The 20,294-nt window shown below is 39.4% G+C and overlaps 1 protein-coding gene across 1 annotated transcript in view; it reads left to right on the plus strand.

Annotated features, from left to right (window-relative positions):
* The first annotated feature begins 1,655 nt into the window (after nt 1-1,655).
* The window catches only part of acsf2 (acyl-CoA synthetase family member 2), a 37,690-nt gene continuing 19,051 nt past the window's right edge, over nt 1,656-20,294 (plus strand). The window contains exons 1-10 of the mRNA XM_023949262.2: nt 1,656-1,942; nt 3,891-4,086; nt 5,654-5,782; nt 7,339-7,392; nt 7,479-7,597; nt 11,896-12,058; nt 12,766-12,861; nt 16,920-17,071; nt 18,053-18,144; nt 18,228-18,304. Coding sequence (XP_023805030.1) covers nt 1,842-1,942; nt 3,891-4,086; nt 5,654-5,782; nt 7,339-7,392; nt 7,479-7,597; nt 11,896-12,058; nt 12,766-12,861; nt 16,920-17,071; nt 18,053-18,144; nt 18,228-18,304 — 1,179 coding nt within the window. The 5' untranslated portion in view covers nt 1,656-1,841. The remainder of the gene's footprint in view (nt 1,943-3,890; nt 4,087-5,653; nt 5,783-7,338; nt 7,393-7,478; nt 7,598-11,895; nt 12,059-12,765; nt 12,862-16,919; nt 17,072-18,052; nt 18,145-18,227; nt 18,305-20,294) is intronic.

Below are 20,294 nucleotides of genomic sequence, written 5' to 3' on the forward strand. Positions count from 1 at the left end.
TAAGCATGGCAAAAATACAGTTAGCTAAGAAATATTAAATCAATATAAAATAAATAATATAAAATAAATATTTTAAAAACATTTATGAATTGGAAATTTAAATTGTCATGTTCTATATCGATCTCTACTTCAGAGAAGAAAAATTAGCTCATGTTTTCCGTCTTCAATCCTTTGATTGGAAAATTTTTAGTTATGACCTGTTCAATTATGTTTTGTCCCCATAGATTTGCAGTAAATGGTAAATATTCATTTTTAAAACTACCTACAGATTTATGGAAATTCTATTGGCTAAAAATATAATCCCACATTTGTAAAACAAATAAAAAATAAACTTCATATGCAGGCTCAAAATTAACCCCTAAATCCCCAGTTAAATGTCAAAAAAACATTGGGAAAACGTTTAGGCTGCCACAAACGATTATTAAATTTAAGACCAATCTCAAATTATTTGCCCCATTAGCATCTTATGGCAGCAGCAGCATGCTGTGTAACCATCACAGCTTTTTTAACATTATGAACTAGTATACAACAGCAAAACCCAACAAAACCTTTGTGTTACAGCAGAGCAGACAGACACATGAATCATAACTAATGTTACAAGCTAAGGCAGAGCAAATTTTTAAGAATAAAATCTAAAAAAAAAAAAAAATGACGCTATTTGCAACATTTGGGCCTACTTCAGTGTTGGTCATCGACCAAAATAAAAGTTTTCATCGGCAACGTTGTTGTAGGGCAGGTAGCATTAGAATTTAGAAAAGACATGCATCAAGCTGTGAGGACTTACCCTTTTCTTTATCTCTTTTCTCCTCTTCTTCTTTTCTTTTCTTTCTAAATTGGGCACCAGATGGCTTTGACCTTTTTTTCTCCATATTTTAGATGTTTTTGGCGTTTGTTTGGCATAAATGTCCTCACGTCACGAAGAAGACATCAAGTCCGTCGACTGAACCAACTGTCACCTTAGTGACAGTATTGTTTTGTGTTGCCATTTTTTCATTTGGGCATTTAACACAAAATTAACCCAAAAAAAGCAGAATATATTTTCTATACCTTTTATTAAAGTGTAGGTTATAGAATGTCACCTTATGACTGACTTATAAAAAGGTTTTATGAAGTAGATTCAAACCCCCGCCCTTGTCCCCACCTAGCCACTTAATTTGGAAGCGTCCCACAATTGAACTGATTCCCCGCAGCCCCCCCCCCCCCCCCCCCTTTCTTCACACATTTCCAGCAGGAGCGCGTGCAGCTATAGCCAGGGGCGCTGATTCGCTACAAGACGGCGCAGTCGCAGTTTTTACTTTTATTTTTTTCATCAAGCCCGCGACCGTCGCCTCCCCTGAAAGATGAGCCCGCCAGCGCCACCGCCAGCGCCACCGCCAGCGCCACCGCGTTTGCGCATGCGCAAACGCGGTGGCGTGCTCCCCCCGCGCCCCCTCCCTTCTTCTTCACACACATTTGTGTCTACTTCTCAAAGACAGGAGAGCGCAGCTGCGGGGCGAGGGCGGCGGCGCGGCCAGGTTCAGGCTGTTACAAACTCACAAACTGTGACATAAGTAAACCAATAGTGGTGCATATAATATTTTACAAGGGCTGAACCGCCGGTGCCGCCCCCCTTCAGTTTTCCGCCCCAGGCCACCGCCCGGACGGCCCGTGCCTAGAACCGCTACTGGCTGGTTTGATTCAGGCATTTGACGCGCACGCGGGGGTTATCGCGTGCGCGCCTGCCCCCTCCCCGCAGCCACCAATTTCGTCCAGCCTGAGGAAGGATCAAGGTTCGAACGCGGAGCTGCAGTGTTTCACCCCCCGCGACAGTCTGAAGTCCAGTCGGCAGAGAGCTGCACATCATGGTCCCTGGCGTTGCGTTCACGGCCCGCTGCTTTCCCGCAGCTTTAAAGTGTTTGCGGACACCGTGGACAAGTCGCGCGGGACTCCCCGCAGCTGCTCGGTAAGTCAAGTCTGCAAAACTTTCACTTGAAGAAAAAAAACAGGATACACACGCATTATGGAAAACTTGATTTCCGCAGATACACAGCGTCTACAAAAAACAAGAAATCATTTTTTTTGTTTACATTTTAATTATCTAAGTTACTGCAGAATCTCAGAAAGCCCCTTTGTGTCCTTACATTAAACACACGCAGCTTTTATATACATCATGTTGCACAAATCTCATATTAAAAGCACCGATAATGTGAAACAGCTGTAGCCATAGAAGGGGAGGAGACGAGGGTGAAAAAAAAAGCTGTTTGCGATCCTGTACTAATGTACTTAAATGATCTAATTTATAATAATACCAAAATAAAGTCTCATTAAGCGCAGTCTTGCTGCCTGTTGAAAGAAAGATTGGTTTCCTTTACATAATAGGACGTTTGGAAAATATCTTTTTTCTTTATGGCTGAAAGTATATACGTCAGACATGAGGCGTGAATCTGCAGACGGAATCCAACCCTGCTCCCTGTGAGTTACCCTGCTTGTTTTGCAGCTGCTTCAGTGATTACTGAAGGAAGGAAAAATAGGCACGGATCATGACCGGATCTGCACGGATCTGGCAACATAGGTTGCCAGATCCGTGCAGATCCGGTCATGATAAAAAAGTAGATTCCAGTAGAGGACCATTTTCAGAAATACCCTAAAATAAATGTTTGTACTGCAATTTATCACAAAAAAAGACTTTTGTTGTGTTTATTTTGTTTGGTAAATTGTCACTTCGAAGAAAAGGCTTTGTGTTCCATTATTTGTTGTGTTAAGATTAACCAAACATAATGTTTTTTAGTAAAAGTGAACAGTAGTTAATTTACAAACTCCACTCTGATGAAAATTGTTTTATGAGTGTTATTTTAACATGCTCTTGTGGTATTTTTCTCATGATGGAGCGCATATATCAAAAAAATGAAGTTAAAAACCCATTTTTGATTATTTATTTTATTCAAATCATTGTAAATATGAAGCAGAGAAAAAAATCAGAAAAAGACTGTAGTTGTGACGTACAACAAGCTCCCTGCTCTGCTCCATTCTAATCCATCCTCTTAGGGATGTCTAGATCCATGTACGTCCTTGTCATCTAAATCAAAACTGTACGGCTGGATAGTTCTGGTATTGCTCGCTATTTTTGTTGTACCGGTATTGTTGGGGGGGCTGTAAGCTAGCTGGAGTGAGTGTAAACCAGAGGTGGGCACTGAGGGCCGCATTCCTGCATGTTTTCCAGCATACCCCGCTCTGGCATGTTCTAATTGGCTGGACACACCTGAACCAGGTAATCAGCCATGAGTAGGGCAAGATTATTGGCTGGACACACCTGAACCAGGTAATCAGCCATGAGTAGGGCAAGACTATCTGGAAATCATGCAGACACACCGGCCCTCGAGGCCTGGAATTGCCCACCCCTGGTGTAAACAGAGCTCTCAGCAACAGAGAGGGGAAGGGGGGTGGAGTTGCCTCGAAAGTTAAAAAGAACAATTAAAATAACAATTGAAAATATCAATTAAAAGGAACTAAGAAAAATGCAATTATATGAAAATTAAAATACGTATTGATAAAGAAATAGGCTTTAAACATTACAAAACATTAAAAAGAATATAAAAGAAATAATAGTACAGATTATACTAAGGGGGAGAGGTATATTAAAATTCAATCGAAGGATAAGGACAATTCTAACTTCCTGTTCTCATTCAATCTCGCTGTAGCTCAGTGTTCGCCTTCATCTCAGGCACATTTGCCCGAACCCGGACTTTTTTTGAAATGCCGGTACTGAGTTACCGGAGAGTACCGGCCCACTTAAAGCACTGCCTCCATGAATAATGTGGTTTCTCTAATGTTGGAGTTACTGCTCACTTCCTAAAACTTTAGACCTGTGCTGTAAGTTGGCTGACATTTGCAACAACTCCCTCTTTCTCCAGTTTCATTCATGTGGACGGACCGCCAGTTGTTCCCACGCTCACGACCAGCTATGCGCACGGCACATCCTCCACACCGCTGCTGCACGACACAGTCGGAGGTATGCTGCAGAAGAGCACGGAGCGGCATCCCGACAAAGAGGCCGTCGTCTTTGTGCAAGATGGAGTCCGCAAGACTTTTGCACAGTTTCAGCAGGAGGTCAGTTACGACCCAACAGTAAAAGAAATTAAAAAACAACAGCATTTTTAAAATGGAAATTATTAACACTTTTTCTCATATTTTTGTTTATAATTCATGCAGTGTGAATCAAATTAACTGAATATGTACAGCGTGATTTCAGTTTTGGTTAACTAAAGGTCTTTCTACTCTTTAATTTAAAATCTCTGTGTTAAACTCTATCATTTTATCATCACTTGGTACAACAGCAAAAAGATGTTTATGGTGGTTGAAGGTCCTGATGTACCCCTCTCCTGGATGTTTTTCCTTTTATTCTCAACTGACTGATGGCTTCATTAGCCCTCAAAGACCTGATGTCAGGGATTTGAATGCTGGAGCACATGGTAGTGTCATGACTCTGGGCTCTTTTATTGCTTTTCTGTATTTCTGTCTCCAAGTTTTTGATCAAAGTCTGATGTTTTTCTTATCTTATCTGCTAAACTCCAACAAAAGGAGCAAATCTTTTAAAAGCCTCATCAAAGTCCATCTTAAGTTGATTCGTTTCTTCTTTCTGTGAGCTTACATGTGACTCTATTAGTGCTGATCTGTCCATCCTTACGCTGTTTGTGTGTTTAGTTCACAAATCAAATCAAATTTTCTTTGATTTGCACTTTTCCAACTTGTGTTTCTCAAAGTGTTTTACATAAAAGCCTAATCAAATTTGAAAATCAAAAAGCAGGACATTACGCAAAAATCTTATAAAAACCCATACAATTCCCCCTCCCCCCACACACACATACGCACACCAACGTAAAGTAAAAAATGAATCACTATAGTGATGCAATATAGAGATCTGGCTTTGTACTGAAGTGGGGAAACAATATTTTGGGGACCTGTCCACATCAGTGACCCCCCCCACTCAATTTCACAGAATACGCTACCACAGGACCCCCCAGATCCAAGCAAAGAGCCAGACCTGGGAGATCCTATTGCAGTGACCCCGTTCACTGAGAAGGGTCAGTCACTGATGTGGAGGATCCCTCTGAGGAAAACGCTGGAGTTACAGATAAAATGTAAAAAGAAAAACAAAAAAGATAAATAACCAAATAAGAACATAAATAAACCTTAATAGACAGATATAGATCAGTAAAAGTAAATAAAAATATCAAATGAGTAAAAAGAGAAGATAAAATAGTTAAAATATCATATAAATTCCAAAATTTTAACTCTCAAACTCGGAGGCAATTTTCTAATCAACTTCTGGTGCTCTGCAGAAACTATGTCCTAGAAAACAACACAAGTGTGTTGATTTTGGCTACAAATAATAATTATAATAAAAGACCACTGGAAACGCTTTGAAAATAGATCAAAAGATGATGATAGTGGGTCTCTAGGTACCTTTAGCTTCAGTACAAGTAATTTATCATCTGTGATGTGAAATCATGTTTTTTACTCAATAATTTTATTTAAAGTTGGTTCTCCCAGAGGACCTAATAGACAACTGAACAAGGAAACAAGGGGCCACTTTTAATATCAAGAACTAGATTAAATAGGAATCTTTTCATCTTTATTCTCCTGTGGTTCAGTTAGATCTACCCGTTTTGCTCAGGTGGACCAGGCTGCTGCCGGGCTGCTGGCACTTGGACTAAAGAAAGGAGACCGCCTTGGTATGTGGGGGCCCAACATTTATGAATGGATCCTGTTCCAGTTTGCAACAGCCAAAGCTGGCATTATTATGGTGAGTGACTGAGTACAGAATATAAAAAAGAAATCATAACTGTGAACAAATGAGTGAGATTCTAATTAGTAACAACATTTTAAAATGTACACATGGTTAGATCAGCATCAGTTTTGGATCTTCTTAGGATCTCTTAACCTCTATAAAATTCAGAAGAACAGACAAGTTCCATCCTGATTCTACATGGTTGCAGAACAAACTAAAAGCTGAAATACCCTGATCACCAGACATACTTCTGGGTATTTTGGCCAAGCAGCTCCTTTTCATTCTGACTTTGTAGAAGTCTTGTGATTTGTTCTGTTTGCCAAACTCACTAATGCTTCCATTTTTAGAAATTTCCCCAGGCTCTTGATTTTTCACGTGTCTACCAATCTGTTGACACCATTGACTTTTTGAGAACTGGACCGAGTGAGTCTGATGTCACCTAAAGAAACTTCTGGCTCAGTCGAAAAAAAGGCATTCAGTGTCTTTATTGCAATATGGACATTGCCATGTTGCAACCAGATGACATCAGTGATTGGTCCGAGTCGGTCAGAGTCAACGTTTCTATGAAAACCACTTTCCCCAATCGGGAGTGAGGTTGTTGAAAGTCCACACCCCTTCCACAACATTTCCAACGCTCGATGTAAGACCACATGCTTTTATTAAGGAATCAGTTTAGAACCTGAATAACTTAGACCACAGAAAAAATGTGGAAAAAAAATAGGATTAGTAAAAAACATATTAAAAAAAGGTAGCAGAGCAAGAATGATTATTCTGACTAGTAGACTGACTGGATGATGGCTGTTTATTTCTCATTTGAAGTCTATGGGATTTTGGCTTCTTGGAGCCTGCAGGTCACTCAGCCCAGCTTTCATATACAGTCGATGGTTGGAACATAAAACTTTAACAGGATCACCACCTGCAACAGCAACTTCATTTGTATTGGCTGTTTGAGTTGCGGTTCTGCAAAATCCTGATTAATCTAAAAAGGAAGCTGCATCAGAGTTTTAGGGACGAGGAGTCAGCCAACCTGAGTCTTAGGCTATGTCTGAATTCCCTCCCTACACCCTAATTACTAAAAAAACTGTACAGTGCAGGACTATCTAGTGCCCTGGATTTTAATTTGGACACCGTGCTCATTACTTTTTTTTCTTTTTAAATGGCAAATATGACATGACCAATTTAACAAAGTAAGAACCTAATAACAGTATTAATAATGTATGATATTTTGCTCTTTAATGTTATGGAAGAAGGAAAATATCTTAGTGTTTTACCTTAAGTGGCCGGGATAGGCTCCGGCAGCCCCGTGACCCCGAAAGGGATAAACGGAAGAAGATATATGAATGAATGAATGAATGAATGGTTGCATATGCTCAACAACAGCCAACTATGATAGTTTTGTTGTGTTTTGGTATAAAAAAAATTGTTTTTAAGAATTGTTAAAAGCTTTTACATGTGCCACTAATGCAGGACAGGAAGAAATAATAATAGTGGTTCATTATTATTATTATTATTATGATATGATAACCTGTAGCTTCTTTTTTGACGATATTATGATTTTTCCTGCTCCTCAGGTGTCTGTGAACCCAGCCTATCAGCTTCAGGAGGTGGAGTTTGCGTTGCGTAAAGTGAGTGATGCCACAGTCTGATGATGTGAGTTTCATTGACGCTGTGTTAACACAAGTCCACTGACATACATGTATTCTATTTTCAGGTGGGCTGTAAAGCAGTGGTGTGCCCCACGCAGTTCAAAACTCAACAATACTGTGACATGTTGAGGAAGATCTGTCCAGAAATTGACTCGTCCATTCCAGGAGACATCCAAAGTGCCAGGTTTGCTGCCGCTGTTGCTCACCCATTTGTCCACTTCATAGCAGTGCTGCTCTGTTCTTCATGCATTACTATTTCCCTGAAAGTGATGCATGAAGGCACTTTAACGTTGGGAGTGAGGTCATCTAGACCCTCTAGACAGTGCGCTGAACCTTTTTATTCAATGATTTGTGATCTTCACTGGTGTCCATGGATTACATGAAATCCTCTTCACCTTTGTCATGGTAGGGAGAACACGTCAATGTCCACAACTCAAAGGCGAATTTCTAATTAGGCAAATTGGCTGAAAACTATATGGATAGTAGTTAAAAGACCTCTGGAAACGCTTTGAAAATAGATCAAAAGATGATTAGAGAGAGTTTTTCAGATGGTAAATGAATGCAAAATAAGATGATGAACCTCATCTGAAGTCTCTATTGCAGAAAAGGTTTATTTTCTTGAAAGACTCTAGTAAACAGGATCAGTGGACCCTGAAGTGAATATTGAGATCTGTGTGGGTTACTAAACATAGAACTAAAGATAAAAAAATAGATTTTTGGTGGAGTAGTTTTATTTTTTTTTTGTAACTTTAATTTAAAAGAACTTTGCACTGTTGGAAATACGGTGGGGCAGTGGTTAACGCTCTTGCCTCACAGCCAGAAGCCCCTGGTCCAAGTTCCGGCTGGGAGACCTTTCTGTGTGGAGTTTGCATGTTCTCCCCGTGCAAGCTTGGGTTTTCTCCAGGGACTCCGGCTTCCTCCCACTGTTAATTGGTTACTTTGTCTAAATTGTCCATGGGTCACCAATTTGTGTGACAGATTGGTGACCTGTCCAGGGTGTCCCCTGCCTTTGCCCACAAGTGGCCAGGATAGGCTCTGGCAGCACTGTGACCCCGAAAAGGAGGTTCCAAAAAGGGAACAAACGGATTAGAAGTTGAATGCATGTCTCCACCAGAAGCTTTTTATTTATACATTTTTGCCATTAATGGGCTTGGACCCGGCACTCAGCGGGGCTCCTGTGACTTTTAACATAGTGACATTTGTTCCATTGGCCATTATTCCTGTCAATGAAGTGATGTATTTTACCGTGAGGATGAAGATTCGCTGAATGATTTAAAAAAAAAAAATCTTGCTATTTTTTTGTTTTTGTCTTTAATGGCCCGTGATCTAGCGTCACATCGACCAGTCAACCGCGAGCAACATAATAATCACCCCTGACTTAAAAGATAGTATCTAATAATAATAATAATAATGGATTGGGTTTTCCTGCGCTTTTCCAGACGCTAAAAGCGCTTACATTGTGTCCATTATTCAGTCACTCCTCATTCATACTGGGTGATGGTAAGCTACGGTTGTAGCCACAGCTGCCCTTGGGCAGACTGACAGAGGCGTGGCTGCCATTTCACGCCTACGGCCCCTCTGACCATCACCGGGATCATTCATGCACATTCACACACCAGTGGAGCTACACTGGAGGCAACGAGGGTGAAGTGTCTTGCCCAAGGACACAACGACATTTGGCTGGTGGGAGCGGGGATCGAACCGCTGACCCTTCGATCATTGGACGACCCGCTCAACCGCCTGAGCCACTGTTGCCCCAATCTATTAATATTATTATTAATTATGATACTTTGATTTGGTAGGTTTTTGCTCACAACAATGTCAGTTTAAGATGCAAAATTATTGACATGAGTGTTAAGGAAAAAGCACCTTTTTACTAGGTGTGTAACAATTAATGGATTAATGGATTTCATAGGATTGAACCAGATCGATCCGTCTGAGGCAGAATTGAATCAACTGATACCATTAAAAAAATCTTCTCAAAATGAGATTAATCGATAAACAGATCAAACGTGGACAATACCATATGGATTGAGACACGGTAGGTTTATTTTACTATAACATAAAAACGAGTGCATCGCAGTGGACAACACACACATGATGACAACAAAGAATGGCAAAGACATTCGACCATACTGTGTGGTAGACAGGTCTAATAATGTTCCCTCTGGATTATTTGGATGTGGAAAAACAACAGTGGGGTGAACTTTAGGAAATTAAAATGTGAATGGATTTGACATTTGTTCTTGTTTACTTGCTTGTACACATGTTTATTTTACACTTGATTATCTTTTCATTGTTCAGTACCAAGTATTTAAATCTGAGTCTCAATAGTGGAATTGTTGGCCAAAGATGCCCTGGATCTACCGGTATTTTAGATCAGTGAATCGGATCGCTTAAAATGACCCAAAATCAAAAGTGAATAAAATCAACAACCACAAATATCGAATCGAATTGTTGTTAAAAATGGTTACACACACAGTTTCACACATTTTTAGCATGGTGTAACAGTTTATAAAAAATTAATTATCCATAAGTTTTACAGTCTTTCAATTGATGAGTCGTTCTCACCATAAAGTTTAGAAAATTAGCCAAACTTTTCCTGTCAAAAGTGTTTTTGTGATTTCATGAAAGCAGTCAATTAAAAATGAGCATGAAAAGCCTTTCTACTGCCCCTAGTGGAATGATGATGCACTGCAGGGCATAAGACATGGACAGTTATATACAATGGATTTTTTAAGGAAAGTTATGAGCATGCTAATGTGACAGTTGGTGACATGAGATATAACCGCTTGTTGCGTGGTTCGCTGTGGTACACGGGGTCTAAAGTAGCCTAACAGAAGTGAGAAGTACATCAGGTGATTATGTTTCTCAAAAAAGTGAGATCAACTGAACGTGCTGCGATTCAAATGTTGGGACATAGAAAATGACCAACAGCTGTTGGTCTTTCTGTGCAGGATAACATTGTCTGCATCTTCTCCATATTTTCACCCTTCAATCAGGCTGCTGTAGGCAGAATTTGATCTCATTGCTGACCATGTAATCCCTTCAGAAGTGGAAGTTTCAGAGAAACATGTGGAAAACATCAGTGCAAAGGGGCGTCAGGGTGATGAACAGGCATGGCATTTGGGGAGCCTTTTGAGACTGGAGATAAGCTGCATTCAGTCTGTTCTGGATTGTGTGGGTGGAGAGGATCCAGCCATGTTATCGTATGACCAATGAGACCAAAGTGAGGAAAAGGTCTTTGTGTGACCTTTGTGGCTAATGTCTGATGTCCCATTTTTTATGGAGCTTAGCCTTCAGTTGGTGATGGTATTAGGGCACACTACAAAAAGTATTGTTTACTACTTGGTTTTTCCGGAGCACTGGCTAGATGTTAATCTCTTACATAGACTCTGTCCTGATCATTTTAATAAGACATGGTGATTTTGAGCTCTGATCACTGACCCCTTTAGCAGATCCATGCTCTCAGAGACACAGACAAACATGAATGGTGTGGCAGGAAATACTTCTTAGGTCATTGTGACATCTTTATAAATAATTCTCTTGTCATTTGGGATAAGGATAAACACAGTGTGCCTCCTTCTTATATGTTTGAATCCTTGATAAGTGTCTCCTGAGGAGTTGTTTTGTCTATTTTCGAGGCACATGTCAATGGTGACCCTCTGGCTGCTTAACGTCTCTAACAAAATCCACCTTCTTTCATCTTTTGTCATCTGTCCTGCTGTAACTGCAGTTCTGTCACAAAAATAGCAACACTAATATAAGCTGTTTGGTTTTGGGGGGAAAAATTGTCCCATCCACAAATTCCAAACATCTGGATTTTAACCGGAGAACTCTGGGGAAAAAACAATCTTCTTTGAATTGATGAGTCCTAAGACAAACTTTCTGGAATGTAGGAGAAAAGATCATAACAGTCAAACATGGTGGTAGTAGTATGATGTTATGGGACTGCTCAGGTCAGCTTCAGATCCTGGGCGAGTTATTACTGATTTAGTAAATTCTAAAGGATAATTTTTTTCATCAGTTAATGACTTCAAGTTCAAAAGCACTCAGGCATAGCAGTGCAGTGATATAAACAGCAACTTGTTCACAACTAAGTGGTAAAGGAAAAAAAACGTCTTTAAGTCACATTATGGATTTGAGCTGGAGTTAAATTTAATTTCAACTTTTGTTTTTTTGTTTTACCTTAATAACAACATTTGTGCTGCAAAACCATCTAATGTGGCTAAGTTATTGTTTGAAATGCTTTACTTTAATTGATGGTGTCAGAAACAAAAATACAAGAAAACAAGTCATTGGGTTTAGGAGTAACATTTGGCCGTGGTTTAAACATTTTTTTGGCTTGAGAAAATACATTTTCGGTGAAAAAATGCTTTTCTTATGTTCTTCCTGTATTATTAAAACAGATTTGATCTAAGGATGAACCACCACCTCATTATTACAAACTTTCAGCCACATAATAATCTTTCTCTCCCTCAGATTACCGGAACTGCGCACTGTGATCGTCACAGACAGTCGGCAGCCAGGAATGTTTCACTTTGACGATGTGATGCAGGCGGCCGGCAGCCAGCACATGCAGCAGCTGCAGGATCTGCAGAAGAAGATTGTCTTTGATGACCCCATAAACATCCAGTTCACTTCGGTATTTGTCCTTTAATTCCATCATATGTTGAACTGCAGGTTGTGTGTTTTTTCCTTCATCATTAATGGCACATCAAAGAAACCATAAACACTAACAATCCAGCTTTTATTCATAGTTATTCATACTTGGAGTATTGGTGTTAAAGCCTGCAGCAGACACTTTGACTTATGAAGCTACAATCACCGGCCACTTTATTAGACGCACCTTGCTAGTACCGTGTACTGTGTTGGATCCCCTTTTATCATCAGAACTGCCTTAGTGGCATAGATTGAACAAGGTTGTGGAAACATTACTCAGAGAGTTTGGTCCATATTGACATGACAACATCACACAGTTGCTGCAGATTTGTCAGGTGCACATCCATGATGCCGATCTCCTGTTCCACCACAGGTGCTCTATTGGGTTGAGATCTGGTGACTGTGGAGGCCGTTTGAATCCAGAAAACTCATTGTCATGTTCTAGAAACCAGTCTGAGATGATTCCTCTTCAGTCACCTTTCTCCCTCATTCTGAAGCTGGGTTTGAACTGCAGCAGATCGTCTTGACCATGTCTACACGCATAAATGCATTGAGTTTCTGTCACGTGATTGGTCTGATTTGCAATTTGCGTTAATGAGCAGTTGGACAGGTGTGGCTAATAAAGTGGCCAGTGAGTGTGTTTTTATTCTTCTAATTGATGTAATTTTTCAATTAAAACCATTTTTTCAGGGTACCACTGGAGTTCCCAAGGGCGCCACGCTGTCGCATCACAACATTGTCAACAATGCTTACTTTGTTGGGAGAAGAGTGGGATACCACTGGAAGGTAAATCTGAACATTTTCTTTTATAGAAACGTTATTTTTTTTTTCATTTTTAAAAGTGAATTTTTTGATTAGTCCAAAATTTGAAATACTTGCTTCCAGGTTCCAAGTGGTTGCACAGCATTTTACAGCAAAAACTAGTTATAACTGGATCCCCAACGGTATGGAGGGCTTTTTCTTTTCTTTTCATTGTTTCTGAATTTGTAGCATTACTTTTAGATTGAAAGAATTTGATTTTTATTAACAACCATTTTCACATGTTACTGTGTTGTACAACATGCCTTCAGTCCAAGACAGAACACGTTCTTGGCTCTGGCTGCAGGTCTTAATCTGAGGGGAATGCATGTGAAAACCAGGATTTCTTCTTATGGTCTAAAGACTCTGTCTTTGTCTTACCTGGACTAGCACTCTGCTTGTTCCAAACAAAGTACTTTGCTTTTCTGGTTGTTAAATATGTGCACAGGTAAGATGATGGATCTCCATCTGGATTGGTGAAATGATGTATTTCTGTTTTATTTGAATTATTCAGTATTAGAAGGAACAAATCATGATCATTTTTTCATCTGTTGGGAAATTCCAGCAGAAAAACAGTTCATGTTTCAACAAGCAGAAGCCAGACACTTGAGTTTCTTTGGCTTTCCTTGTAGATGTTGATGTAAAGAACATTTACAAATGCCATTAATACATCAGCTCAGACTGCATTAGAAACAAAGAAATAAAGCATCATTGCTCCTATAGTAAAAGTCTTTAAGTTTTATCAAATCAAATCAAACTTTATTTATAAAATAGTGCTTCTCATGCAGTTGTGCAGCTCGAAGCGCTTTAACATTAAAAACAGAAAACACACAACATTACAGTAAAAACCCAACCCACCCTTCACCCCTCCCAATCCCCTCTATTAAAACATATGACCCATGACAATGAATATTGACTATGCAAGTTTGAATAAATAAAAAGGCAAACAAACAATTAAGGCTTGGCTCTGCTGTGAGGAAACGGTATTTGGGAATCTCTTCATACCAGGAGCCAGCTCGGCCATGGAGCATCGCCACAGCGCCCACCCAGACCGGGACAACTCTGGGGTCCACTTCACAGCCGTGAAGCTGCAAAGTTAGACCCCAGCCGTCCCAGCAAGGGCAAGAACTGCAGCAACAACCAACGGCCAAGCCCTGGCAGAAAAGATCCCCACAAGAAACACCGGGGCTAAAATCATGATAAAATTAAAGACATAAGATTTATTTAAAAACATAAAACTGAGAATAAGATGCATAAAATGAAATTAAATACATAAAATAGCCTATAATAAAACTAATAAACTAATCAAACTAACTAACTAACTTATAAATTTATTGTTGAAAATATCCTTTGTTGAAGTATTTGTTGACAGTAGTGGAACCTAGTGTGGTATTCTAGAATGAAAGGTTTTTCTCTCTGAAAATGGCAGTAACACATCTAAACACATGGATCCGAAGATTATTTTGACCAGAAAATGGGTTTTATTCAAAATATTCACTTCAATTCAATTTTATTTGTATAGCCCAAATTCACAACAAAAGTCGTCTCGATAGGCTTCGTATCGGTAATCGAAAAAGTTAAACATAAAATCAAAAGGAACATGAATACATAGAATTCAGTAGGAGAGTACTAAAATGAACTAACAAACTGACTAAGCCAAACTGGACATCCCTGCCCTAAGCCCCCCTTCGCGGTAAGGAAAAACTCCTAAAAAAAATGGATTCTGGAAAAAGAAAGAAACCTCAGGGGTGCCCACATGAAGGAGGGATCCTCCCCCAGGGCGGACAGGTGATTTACCAGAACTCTTAGAGAAGAATTAACTTATCTAAATCTACAACTACATATATAAAAGTCCAGCAGACGAGCTTCATCCAGATGGAGTTGGGGGGATCCACAGCCAGGTGTAGAAGCAGTAGTAGAGGCGAGCCAGAGACGAGGTACACGGTCAGATACAGGAGCACAGATGAGCCAACTGGAATCTGGAAGCACTCCCACTCCCCAGGAGGGGACAGGGAAATAGGGACAAGACATGAATCACACTGCACCAAACAGAGGCATGGAGAACTAAATGATAAATTATGATCAAGAATAGAGAAGAGAAGGAGAGGAGAAGTAGATGAGAAAAGAGGACAGAACCCCAGTGCACCATAGTTACCCCAGCTTTAACTTCCAGCAGCCTACTAAAAAAAATTGTTATTGTTATTAAGTTTAATTTAAACTCATTAAAATATGGCATGCATGTTCATTCTGTCATTCTGTCGTTCTAGTTTCTCCAGCAGGTCTCATTAGTGTTTTCCTTTTATCAGCAAAGAAACAAACTTTTGTACATGTTTCTTTATGAGTTTTGTTAGTTATGGAATGATCTTCAGCCACTAATCAAAGAGGCTAAATAGATAAACATATTAAATGTAATATTCCAAAACTATGAACAATAAGAGACTTTGGTTATTTTGTCCATATTTTATAGTTATATTTAGTGTTTAAACTAAAGAACCAACAGAGCGCTATCTGTTGTTTTTTTCTTTTTGTTTATTATTTTTGAAAAAAGAAAAAAATAGTACAAATGGCTTTATTAATTTAAAACAAGGAGCATAAATAATACCTTTTTTTCTGTTTCACTTTCATAGTCACAAATGAAATGGTTTGCGTGTTGTGTTGTTTTTTTTTGTAATTATTTTGTGGAATAAACAAACAAACAAACAAACAAATTATTAAATAAAAAATGTATGTGGGCTAAACTCTGCTCTTCATTAAACCGCTCTCTGGATCCTGTTTCAGGCTTCCTGGTTATTCTGATGATTCATTTTATATTCTGTTTTGTGCTGCTGCTACATGCTGCTCCAGTGTTGATATGTAAATGAGGGATGGCGTCCACCAGAACGCAGATGAGCGTAGAAAGGCACTATGAAGCAAATTTTGTCATTTCAGCACACATTCTGTCTCAGATAGAGAGGAAGTTCGGAAATGTTCAATTCTGAAACAATGCTGCAGACTGTGGAGTGTTCCAGTCATCAATTAGGAAATTCTATGGAAAATGCTGATGCAGCAGTACAGCACGGATATGATCACACCAGGACTGGTAACACCACAAAGAAGGACAACCAGACCTCTCCTAGAGGTCTTTATTTGCCCCCTTTGACAGATTGAGATGGGTGCTGCTGCCTTGGAGCATTTTTCTGAAGAGAAAGAAGGATTAGGGATGTTTGTGTGGCAATGCATACAAGTAGCTCAAGGTGTCAGGACGTTCCATTTTTTTCTTTTTCTTTTGTGACCTGTCTGTCCAGCAGCTGAGTTAACAGCGAGTGGCCGAGAGTTCATTCCGTTCAAACCCTATTTTGTATTTCAAACTAAACACTATCTTTATACTTTCAGTTTTTTGTTAAGTTTTAGTACTTTTAAGTTGTGAACTTGGTGGAAATTAGTAAAAAGAAACACATATTAGGAAGAAAAAGATGGGAGGATGTTAAAGAGCCCCCACCATCAGAGATCACGAGTTCCAACCCACACAGAGATTTGGTTCCACCCACCCTAAATCAAAGGCCCACCCCGCCTAATAGTCCCGAACCTCTCCCAGCACCACCCTAGAGATGGTCTTAGGCACAGGAGGCTGACACTAAATCCCTACACCCAGGACACAAACAGCACCACCTGCTGGCCCCTCCCACAGGGAATGGGGTAGGGAACAGGATCGTTAGTTACTGTCCTCTTTTTGTAATGTAACTGCATCAAACTTTTGGTTTCAGCCAAAATTTGAATCTCTCTTTTTTGGAATTATGCAGACTGAGTGATAACTGATTCATGAATGTTTGGAGAGGAGGCTGAAGGGATGCAGAGTTCCTCCATTCCTATTCCCCATCTTATCTGTACTCCAGTGGATTTTCAGTTCACATTTATTGTGAACAATCAGTTTTTTGTGGTGAGGAACAGTGGGGATAGAAATGGCCTCATTGCAGGAGCAGACGAGCCATTCTGAACTGCCACAGCCTGTTTTCCTCATGTCAGTTGCTTTTCTTCATAACAAGATTTCCTCTGACCTTATCCTCCAGCCTCATACCCGTGTGTGCGTCCCGGTGCCGTTGTACCACTGCTTCGGATCTGTGGGGGCAGGAATTGTGATGGCCGTCCACGGCACCACCATCGTCTTTCCCTCTGCTGGTTATGATGGAAAGGCGAACATTGCAGCAGTGGAGAGTGAAAGGTAACATCAGAAAGTGATAAATGTTTCTCGGGATACTTTTCCTACTTTCTTTTTTTTTGCTTTTAGATCCTTTATTGCATCATGCAGGTCCTAGTTTGAATCTCAATTGGTGCTTCTCTATTTGAAGTTATGCATCTGAGCAGCTTCACCATATCTCTAAAAAACTGAAATCTGTCAGGTTTTGTCATTTTTCAGGACCCAGATGTAAAACTCTAGATCTGGTGGACAGCAAAAAGCTGAAGTTGGGTTAAATGTGGGGGAAGTCTCAAAACAGGAAAGAAGGCTGAGGGAAGCAGCAAGCTGATGCAAAAGACTCTGGGAAAAGTTATTTAAAATGATTTCAACATTGATTCTATTAGCATTGCTGAATTGATCACCAACAGATTTTGATTCCCTCATGGTATCAGTACAAAAGTCCTGATGATAAAATGCTTGATAAACGACTGTAGAAGTGAGTCTATTTGTGATCCTGACCAACATATTGAACACGAAGTCCCATTTTTGGGAATCTGTGATTCTCCAAAACCTCTCTCCTAAATCCAGCTCTGAAGAATTAAAATAGACCCGAACAGCATCTCTAGTTTTTTGTAGTGGTTTAAGTAAGGGTTAATGGCCGTGCAATAAAGCCTGAAAGCTGATTTAAATGGATACTTGATGTTAAAAAAGTACAAAGATCACAAAGAGCAGACTTGATGGTTTGTTGCAAATATTCTGAAAGATTTTATTTAAAAAAATTAGGAACAAAATAAAAAAGGCAATAAAAAACAATATCTTTTCTGAAACCAGCATAAATAAATAAAGTTGATTTGTGATAAAATTAAAGTAAACTATTTCAAAGCTCTCGAATTATTGGGATTATTTATTTGACAGGCAGAACAGGTTTCTATGTAAGATGTCAAATAATAATTTTTTCTTTATTATTTACATTAAATACTTTGTATCAAAACAAAATAGCCTGATGCTCTAAATTCTCTTTATTAGATGCACGTTTATCTATGGCACTCCCACTATGTATGTGGACATGATCAACCAGCCAGACCTGAATAAATATGACTTGTCATCACTGGAAGGAGGTAAAAAAAAGGAAACATTGTTTTATTTGGGTTAATCGACCCCCTTATTTAATTCTTTATCTGAACGTATTTGTGTCCCACAGGCATCATGGCTGGCTCCCCGTGTCCACCAGAGCTTGTGAGGAAAGTTGTGTCTGTAATGGGTGTCAAAGGAATAACGGTGAGTACAGCGGTGGATTTGGCAGTTTAGGGGCCCCAGGCGAATAATAACATGGAGCCCTCTGAAGCGGTTGTATTAATTTAAGAACTCTTATCTAAAGCGTAAAACGTCGAACAACTTCCTTACTGGTCCACTTTTAGACATCGTCATTGACAAGAATCTAAATGTTTTGATAAGAATTCCAAAACTGAAATCAATTTTAGATATTAAAGACATGTATTATATAATATATACATTATTTTTACTTGGAAAAACATTATATTTATTAAATGCAGGTTTTACTTAAGAGGACAAAAGGAACAGAGTTTTTTTTATTCTGTTTTGTTTGTCTTCCAGCACTTTTGGAAGTTTGGTAACAAATGCCTTACTTTCTCTTAGCCTTTGCCTCTTTTCAGAGCCAATCAGATCACTCTGCATCATTTGATCATTTATTAAAAACTGCTTTGAATCATCTTTTAATCTCTGCCGAGTAGCCAGATAGAGTTATGGTTTTTACAGCCTAAAAGACATCCAAATACCACCAGAGCCAACAAAAAAACACCCAAAATATTAATCAGTGATTAATTAGTTATCAATTAATCAATTTAGTCATTAAGAACTAATTAAATATCACCTTAGATGACTCCAAAAAGTACTTTTTGTTTTTCTAATTGTGTATTAAGAGGAAATTTGTGCAACATCAAAAGTAAAATCTTCCCAAAAATGTGTATATATTACATTCAAAAAACAAACGATGTATTGTTTATATTAATATCACAAAAAGCTCAGTTGTTTCTTTGCCTGATTTTGTCTTTTTAGCACAGCTTCACATCAGATCTGATGTGAAATGCATCACCTATTGTGTTGAATGGGAGGACAAGGAATATAAATCTCTAAAATGTAGAAAAAAAGGCTTTACATTATTAGCATACGCTGAGTAAACTAAAGGAACAATCAACCCGACTTCACTCAGGATTGTGTAATCTCTCATGCAGCAGAGTGTGCAGCCTGCACTAAAACTAAACCGAAAATACGCAAAATACAGCGATTTTTAGGATAAAAGGATCAAAATGATTAGAATCAAACCTATAAACTGCATTAATGGAACAGGTTAATGGACACATTTATTTTATTATCAGTAGACTTTACATCTCATGAAGGCCGGTAAGGAAGCTGACAGGTGAAGCGTCTGTCACCTCTCTCTCCAGACTTCACATTCCTGCTTGAAATGGGTTTCAACCCGGAACTTAAAGCTCCAGAACCGATCTTAAACCCGCCCAAATTATTTCCGGACTGACTGGAATATACCATTGCTGCTGAAGGACAGGGGGACCAAACACTTTTACATGATCAATCTTATGCCAGTTCAGTGATTTGGGATGTTTTTTATGACAGTTAAAAAAAGAATAGCATCAAATTTATTTTAGACATTTTTAGCTCAGCTCGGGGCCCCGAGAGTGTGGGGGACACAGGTGATCGCCTACCTTTGTCTAATGGTACATCCGCCCCTGGGTGAGTAGACATCAGACACTGTAAAATAATTTTTTTAATGTTTTTAGAGGTGCACTTTTGTGTTTGCCCCAAAAGAGGGAGACAGATGCATAGAAAAGTTCAATTTAGAGGATGACAATGGAGTGGATTTTCTCTCCTGTCCTGTTCTGCTCCCACTGAGAGTAATTCTGTCTTATATCGCTCCCGGAATAAAGTTTAAAATGTAATCTTGTCCCGTCCCACTCTTAGTAGTATGAATCCACCTTCCATCCCTCTCCTGTTCAAAATGACTCCCACTCCCCTTTATTTTATTTTTTTTATTTAGTCATTATGTAATACGGTACTGTCAGGGGTCAGAGCTCTGTCTCCCCCTCTGGTCACAGGCGGGATCCGTCTCCAGAGTTCTGAATGCACTACATCTCCCAGCAACCCCAGCGTGCAGTTTCTTTAATGCCGCACACCTGACTCTCATTTTCCTATCAACCACAGTACATTTAAGCACTGCACTGAGCCTCACTCA

Source organism: Oryzias latipes, chromosome 19 (genome assembly GCF_053564925.1).
Source record: "Oryzias latipes strain Hd-rR chromosome 19, Olatipes_Hd-rR_3.1".
In the NCBI taxonomy this organism is placed as follows: domain Eukaryota; kingdom Metazoa; phylum Chordata; class Actinopteri; order Beloniformes; family Adrianichthyidae; genus Oryzias; species Oryzias latipes.